Source organism: Tubulanus polymorphus, chromosome 3, assembly GCF_964204645.1.
Source record: "Tubulanus polymorphus chromosome 3, tnTubPoly1.2, whole genome shotgun sequence".
Classification (NCBI taxonomy): domain Eukaryota; kingdom Metazoa; phylum Nemertea; class Palaeonemertea; order Tubulaniformes; family Tubulanidae; genus Tubulanus; species Tubulanus polymorphus.
The window spans coordinates 12,904,156-12,912,522 of NC_134027.1; the positions used below are offsets into that span (position 1 = coordinate 12,904,156).

The following is an 8,367-nucleotide window of genomic DNA, read 5'->3' on the forward strand; positions in this document are numbered from 1 at the left end:
AAAACCATCTGGTCCAATCATCCATGGTTTCAAGTAAGCCCAATTGACCCCTGTTTGTAGACCTCTTTTATAAAACCGTGTTGACCGTTGAACAGGATTCTAAATTCCCTTCATTTTCATAGCATAGTGGGTTCGCGTCAGCATACACGAATTCCTTGGTCGACACATTATCCAGACATTAATACCGTTTCTGAATAGCTTGTGTAGTAATCACTGATGTTGTACCTAATCAAATGTTTTTTCGAAATCCTTAGACTAATTAAGGCCTAAGAGTTGATTTTCCAGAGTCCAGTCATCCATGGTTTTCAAAGTAGGCCTAATTGACTGTCTTTTTATAAAACCGTGTTGACGGTTGAACAGGATTCTAAATTCCCTTCATTTTCATGGCATAGTGCGGCTGCATCAGCGTACACGCGTTCGTGGTCCACGCAGTATCCAGACATCAGAATACGAACAAGGATGTGCAGAAAACCAAACTCCCAATACATGTAGGCCCAATATTCATTCCTTCAGCAGTTTAATTTAATAGTTATGCAGAGTGCCATATTCTATCTTTTAGAAATTATAGATTATTAGAATATAACTATGTTATAAGTTCTTTCAATGATTTAGTAATCAATTAGGCCTATTAATTTCAATCACTTATCATTATGAATTGTGACCCAACTGTAATGATTTCATTTTTAGTGTTAAATTTTTACGAATATTGTTGAAAATACTTTAATTGATTTGATATACATTTAAATATTTAAGTCAAGTAACCAAATAACATTGACTCTCTTATAGAATTAGTTTTCAATGTTCATGTACATAATTAACCGGGTATTGTTTTCAAGATAGGAACTTGCTGTGGCGAGAGCTATACTTGCCGTGGATCGCTTCCACCATCCACAGCATTTCTGAAGGCAACTTGCTGTGGATGACAAATTCTGAAATTCGAACCCTGGTACAGGTTGGCACTATGTTATATTTTGGGAAAAATATTTTTCATTCAAAATGAAAAATATTTGAATAAAATTCATATCACAAATCAGAGGGTGGCTAAATAGTCTTGACAACCTTTTCCAATGTATGGCCACGGAAGCTACGAAACATTACCGGTACCGTAATAAATAACCTGCCCGTGGGCAAAGTGTGGTTTACCTTGAAAGCTAGAGGTTCTTTGGAGTAAGGGCATTGCTTGAAAAATCTTTTCAATTCGTGACTTCAAAGTTCTACAAGTTCTACAAGTTTAAATAGTATTTTATAAAGAATTATTTTGTAGTCAAATAAGACCAAAGATAAACATTTGTTTGCGGTTCACTTCCAAAATTTCGTAGGGTACAGGTAGGCGCAGGAGGGAAACTATTTTATATTTTCAAAAAATATTCAAATAAAATTCATATGATTTCACATATCAGATGGTGGCTGAATATTTAGACTTTGAAACCACTTCCAGTGTACGCCGAAGCTAAAATACCGGTACAGTTATAAATCGGTGTACAAAATGCTAACAAAATTCGTTTTTCAATCCAAAATTAAAACTCTTATTCTATATGACACTTACTAGTGATATTACTGTAGGCCTAACCCTCACTTGCCAGATGTTATTGGCCACAGTGTGGGTTCATTTTGGCGTCCAACGTGGGGCTGGGGAAATTAGTGTTTTCTAAATTAAGGGACTCAAATAATAAGCCACTTTAATTTTAGTAGCATTTGTCAGGTCGAAGAGTGTGCGCACACCCACACTCTGTGGCATCAAATGTTGTAGGGTATAATTGAATACTTTACTACCAATGACAAAGTAGAAGTCGAGTTAATTAGTTAGTTTATCAGTTCCGTTTAAATGTGACCAGGTTCGTGTAGGATTATATTAACGTGATAATCAGTTGTAGTACCTTAAGTACAGTGACCCGGATAAGGGTTTATTTACACTTTCTTTCTGGAAGTGTCTGTAGATTCTGAGCAGTCAGTCAGTTGAGATTTTGATAAGTTTTAGCATACGCACGAATCATTCATTAGCGACTGTCCAGTCCAAATCCTGAATTTAGATTTTTCGTTTCAAGTTAGAATTGACGGGTTCTCCAGCAGTGCTCGTGGTATCATTAGATACATTGATATTAGGGTTTATTATTGTTTTGATTAGGGTCTTGCCTCCATTCAAATGGATCCACAGGTTGAGGGCCAGGCAGCAGATGGCAACACGCCTTCAGTTGCATTTAATGAAAGGTGTTGAGTCAAGAGATTCTGCTCGTTTTCGGGGAAGAAAAATCCCCCAGGTAGTGAGATTATTATATAGCTGAATTGCTTCAGGAGAATGCGCATTTTGTTGCAGAGTCTGGGTCAGCTTCTGCATCCGTACGTAGTCTTGGTCATAGTGACGGCCACACCTTACTAAAGAAGTTTTACGACTGTATTCAAATTGCCGACGAAAGGGCCAGTCATTTTTTGCAGCCTTGTCTGACGCATCTGTGTCGGGCAAACGATGCAGTTGTGAGCGAGACAGACCATATCAACTGTCTCATTAGACAGTTTTGACTTGGCTGTCAGGATGACCAGACAAAACTTAAGTTGGACTCTGACATGAGTCCCTACGGAAAGTACCCATAACTCTTGCTCGCTATGAAGGCAAACCCCTGGACCCATTATTATCTTCAGTGAGTGCCAGAGAGGGCTAAAGTTCCATATTAAGGGTATATAGAAGCAGGTGTAGAGTTGTTAGGTTGCACAGATTTAGATAAGAGTTATTCATGAGTAGATGCTTTATTTTTAATATACCCCGATTCTGATCTATCTTTGACCACACCCATTTTATTAGGGACTAATATTCTGAAAAGGGCATTTTTTCGGATAGATGGTAGGACTGTGACCAATGATCGCCTCTCAGGCATGGTCGATGCCATCAAGATGAGGGATAAATTTTACGACCCAGAGACGGGAAAGGCTGGTGAATTATTCACACTTAGCCATAGGCAGATAAGAATTATGCCGAATCAGACGGTGATGGTCGATTGCATTTCTCGATCAACACCTACAAAGGTGGAGTATCCCGCTTTAATCGACAATCGCCTGGACAGTGACCTACCTTGTGGTTTGCAAAAGCATAGTAGGCTTGTTACATCACCAGGGCGTGCGCGTTCACGTATCGTCCCAATCCGTAACTATTTAGATCACCCTGTGACCATCCCATCCAGAGCTCATGTAGCAGATTTATTCATACCTATGTGGATAAGATCGGTAGGAAAAGAGTCGTCGAAGACTGAGACCAACCCGGGCACAGTGTAATTCAGCGACCGCATGTCCAGCTTAACCACCGAAACCTAAATTGTGGAAGTTAGAACCGACCAATGTCCAAATAATGCTACGCAGTTTTTGCACCTTTTTCATCGAAGACGGTGTACTGTACAAGACGTCGACTCTTTTTGGAGAACAGTATAATCGATTAGTTGTTCCAGAGGGTACGCAGCACTGATGATATTCATGGGGTACACCATGAAGTTGGACACTTATCCTATGAATGCACACTCTCATTGGCTAAAGAGTGGTTTTACTGGCCAAAAATGGAGTCAGCCATCGAGGCACACTGCAAAGAATGTCAGCCGCGCATCTTACGCAAAGCGCGTGATCCCAAGGCTGCTACGCTGCTCCATTAAGAGTCAACAGGACCTATGGACTTGATCTGTATCGATTTTCTGTCATTAGAGCCTGACAGCTCGGGGAAACTGACATTTTGGTAGACACAGACCACTTTACGATTTGCCAAAGCTATTCCAACGAGAAACCAAATATCCCGACAAGTCCTTTGGAAGGAGTTTTTCCTAGACTTTTGATTTCCAAGGCAACTACACAGCGATAGGGGCCGGAGTTTCACTAGCCGACTGCGCAGTAAACTGCAACCGATAACCGGCGTGAAGCAATCCCTATCGAGTCCTTGGAAGCCTTCTTCCAATGGACAATGTGAGCGTTTTAATCGAACGCTTCTTGGGATGTTAGGTACGTTAGAAGATGAGAAGGAGCAATGGTCGCGACACGTCAGATACCTGACGGAAGCATACAATTGCCCCCGGAGTGATGCGCCGGGTTACTTGCATAGTTCAAAAATGTGTAAAAAGTGCTGATTTTGGTAAACAATAATGGCTGCCAGTTGGCCATCTTGCCAGGGCCAGTTTTTGGGTTGAAGATGCGTCTAGGGTACATACATTTGTTACCCAAATATCATGACATTACATTGAAGCATATTCAAAACTTCCCAAAATAACTGGATTCTGTCTACGGACGGATGGACGAACGGCAGACGAAAAGCGAACGCAAAAAGGCCTAATAGTTGCCACCCTGACAGGGTCTTGACACAAAAGGATTTTGACTCCAGTATCCTAGGTGATGTAAATTTTAAAAAAAAAACAAACAAGGGAGCCAACTCTCCGTCAGATGGGTCGATAGGTATGTCACTTCAACAGTTCGTTACTTCGTTATTGACAGTCGAATCCGCTTCAAGTAAGATTATTCTTAAAGATAACAAATTTCTGCGTTAGACCGAGTGGTTTAAGAAAGATTTGAGTGCCTTAAAGATTGTTAAATCGTGCGATTAATCCAAAACAAGAAAATTAATTTTAAATATAGCTGCAAAGCAGCGATAACGGGTTTTCTGGATGCATGTGATCGAAAGGAAAAATTAATTACCGGGTATTCGATGGAAAAATAAAATGAGATGATTTGGATATTATCGGAGCAATCCTCTTTTTGGTTGAATGTTCTAACCCCAGTATAGTCCCCCGTGATTTGGAAATTCTCGGAGCCCTCCTTTATTTACTTACTAAATGACGTCACAAACTGTTATTTCGCCGGTGCTTGTTGTCTAACAATTCAATTCAATTCTTTATTTACAGTAACCTAATAAGTAATTTTAAGTTTCAAATAGGATGGATAGTACATTAAGACAATCTGTTGGTTCAGAGAGACCGTTATTACAGTATCAATTTATACAATTCGTAATCTATACATGCCGAATCTGAATGAAGATGAATTCTATTTGACGAAATCGGCGGAAAATATATAATAATAATAATCAACAGAATTTCAAGAGGGTTTTCGACGAAAGTCAGAAAACCCTAATAACCGACACCTGCGATAATAATGTAGAATTTCTGGGATAAGCTAATGTAGAATTGCAAATGTGAAATAGAAGTTTTAAGAAATTTGGGGAATTAAGAGATTTGGCGATTGCTTAGATGATACAGCCTGTCTTTGACTGCGGTAGTAGTGGTTTAATTTGTTGAAAATTGTCAATAAATGATAACTTGCGACCAACTTCATTCACTTATGCCTCTAAGCTGGTCTGCAACTAATGCCTCCATGGTTGAAGAAAGAGCTCTTCTGATGTCTGCTTCATCATGACTTCGAGCATATCGTGTAGCCAGCCGGCCCGGTCCCGGTTTGGCTGTCACTCGATATCGAGTCTGGGTTGAAGTAAACATTGCCATTCAAAATAACTCGTCTATGTTATTCTGTATGAATTAGCAGTGTGTCATGTATGTTGTATTTTCTTATTTCAAAATTGTAACTTTATTGAATTTGGGAATTTTATCCCAGAATTTCAATGTAATAAGGATTAATAAAGAATTGAATTGTTACCAAATACACATGCCATCAGAGGATGCGGAGCCATATATGACAATTATGCTATATAAATTGCTAATCTCATGAAACCTGCATAGGCCTACCCCTAATACCGAACATATTTGAAACATTTGAAACCTAAAACATTTATAGGCCTATATTGAAATTATGATTTCACATTTTCATATTGACCGCTTCTAGCTGCTGATGAAATTGATGCCGGCCCTACACAGATTGTAGATAGCTTTGCCATTCCGCCAGCATCCCCCATGTCAAGGTCTGACTTTTATATCGCACTTCCGCACCGACATTTAACCGAATAATCCAATTTACTTATCATTTCAATTTATGCCTGCCGCTTCTGATATAATCATATATCCTTTAGGCTACTATTACAATACGTCTTCTCATGATATTCAATGCAATATAACACTTCGACGTTCAAACAGAGCTCATTATATAATCACAGGGAGCCATTCTACAACTTTGTCAATAATATATTGCCAAATAGCTTGTATGTATACACATAGACCTGTGACGTTTTGCACATCGATTTACATTTGTCGTTTGTAAAATGACGCTGAATGGTTAACATTGTTTAGGTTTCATATTGGTAACGTTTTTTAAGGCGTCAAAAAGTCGGCAGATTCAGAAGTGCTTAGAAGTTCAGGGTCCAATTTTTCCAAAAAGCCCTTGTTGGTAAAAATCGGTTTAGAATTGGAAGTGGTTATTTAGCCTGATCCGGTTATGGACTTTTAAAAGATATTTTGCCGGATCCATATATTATATAACAACAAAATCTTTTTATTGGGTTCAGGGTTAGGGTTTCGATAGGGTTAGTGTCAAGAGGGTGAGAAAAGGGTCCCGTTTCACAACTAGGATAGGGTTGGGAGGCTACATGTAGTTAAAACTTGGTGGTTTAGTGGAGAGACGCTGCACTAGTAATTTGCTGGCCCCGGTTCGAGTCTCGCTTTATCCGCTCTTATTTTCTGAAACTCTGTTCTCCACACTTCCTTTGAATTTTCTAAGTCGCGATGCTCTCTGAGTAAATCAGACAATTAGAGACGATATCCGGCAAAATATCCTACGGAGCCGGTGACGGGATCCGGCTAAATAACCACATCCTTTAGAATTACTGGTCGAAAGCACTTTTTTTTTTTCTTCAAAAATCATGGTCATTTTTACTTCCAGGCGATTTTGCCGATTTTATCGGATAAATCGATGATTAACGATCTAAAGGCACTTAGGCCTAAATCTTTCTCAAACCACTCGGTCCAACGCAGAAATTCGCTATCTTTTGTTTAAGAATAATCTTACCTGTGAAGTGGATCGGATTATTGATAACGAAAGAACTGTTGAAGTGACATATAGGCTACCTATCAACCCACCTGACGGAGAGAATACTTTCGCGTCAAGTCCCTGAGGCCTACCTTGTTTATTAATATACAGGGGTACTCCGGTTGGTCAATTGATTTTATTCATTGAAGTGTTACTTTTTTCAACCGTGTTTTGGTCCTTGTCATCCCTAACATTGGTATAAGCCCATCCAATTAAAAAACCTAACCACCAACGATTAGGCCTAGGTAACTAACTAAGTTCACCCCCAAACTTCAAATACGAGCCCCTGTGGGTGAGAAGAGGTGAGAGAGTTGTGCCAGCCAGAAAGTTGGGACAGTCACGTGACATTCTGATGATGTCATCACATTTAAAACTTCAACATGTAAAGTTCACATATTCACAGACCAATATCAATTGTCAGATTATGCTTCATACGAAATTAATAACTTAGCCTATAAAGATAAATTATGATCACATATATAATGCATAGACAAAAAATGCATTTGAATGTAAGTTATTCTCAAATATTTTTCGTATCATAGTTTCCATCTTAGCTTCAGGAACGCGTTCAGTCAAATAAGAAGCATTAGGCCTAAGTCACGTGACTGTCCCAACTTTCTGGCTGGCACGACTTGAACTGCGTTTCAATTCAATCCCTTAAGATTTTATATAGAAAAGCGTTGCGAACGTCTGATAATGATCCTTAACGACCAATTTTTTATCGGAACTTTATAGCGGATAAATATCCGTGATATTTTGAATTTATTCGCAGTTCATATTTAGCACCATTCTCGCGAGATTATCAACAACCCGGAAATAAAATCCAGGCTCATCGCCAAACCCCTGTGCACTAACCCTATCGAAACCTTAACCCTAAACCCAATATAATGATTTTTTTTTTATAGACGGTAAAATAGCGGAAGTAGGCCTAAATATTTTACCGTATACCGGTTAAATATGCACTTGATCGAAATAATAACCTAAAAATAGTACATGAGAAAGGCCTAACTCGACTGCTTTGATCTTACCCAATAGATAAAATGACACGATGATTAACAGTTGGCAATAAACACTAACAGGTAAAAGTCGACCATGTGTGGTGACGCAATACACGACTTTTCTACCGTTCTCTGCAGTCGGGAACCGGTCATGTAAGGTTCCGTACACACGCAAATACGGTACACGAAGAATGTGAAGTCCCAAACTCGCAAATTGTTACCGAGCGAAACGACGAATATATATAACTCACGAGGGCTCCGCAGTTTAATCGTTGGTGGTAAGCTTTTTTGACGCCTTATAAAACGTTACCATTATGAAACCTGAGCAATGTTAACCATCAGGGTCATTTTACAAATCACAACCGTAAATCGATCTGCAAAACGTCACAGGTCTATGTTTACATATACAATTTCAATGCAATTCAATAACTTTATT

The 8,367-nt window shown here is 39.1% G+C and overlaps 1 protein-coding gene across 3 annotated transcripts in view; it reads right to left on the reverse strand.

The window, feature by feature from the left end:
* The window catches only part of LOC141901316 (isoleucine--tRNA ligase, cytoplasmic-like), a 74,416-nt gene extending 66,358 nt beyond the window's left edge, over positions 1 to 8,058 (reverse strand). The window contains exons 1-2 of one of the 3 annotated variants that reach the window (XM_074788475.1): positions 7,962 to 8,058; positions 1,144 to 1,223 (exon numbers count right to left, since the gene is read on the reverse strand). In XM_074788475.1, the coding sequence (XP_074644576.1) occupies positions 1,144 to 1,177 (34 nt within the window). In that variant the 5' untranslated portion in view covers positions 1,178 to 1,223; positions 7,962 to 8,058. Of the gene's footprint in view, positions 1 to 1,143; positions 1,224 to 1,877; positions 1,985 to 7,961 lie in introns of those variants that run through there. The other 2 variants (XM_074788476.1, XM_074788478.1) reach the window with 2 other exon arrangements.
* Positions 8,059 to 8,367: the final 309 nt, after the last annotated feature.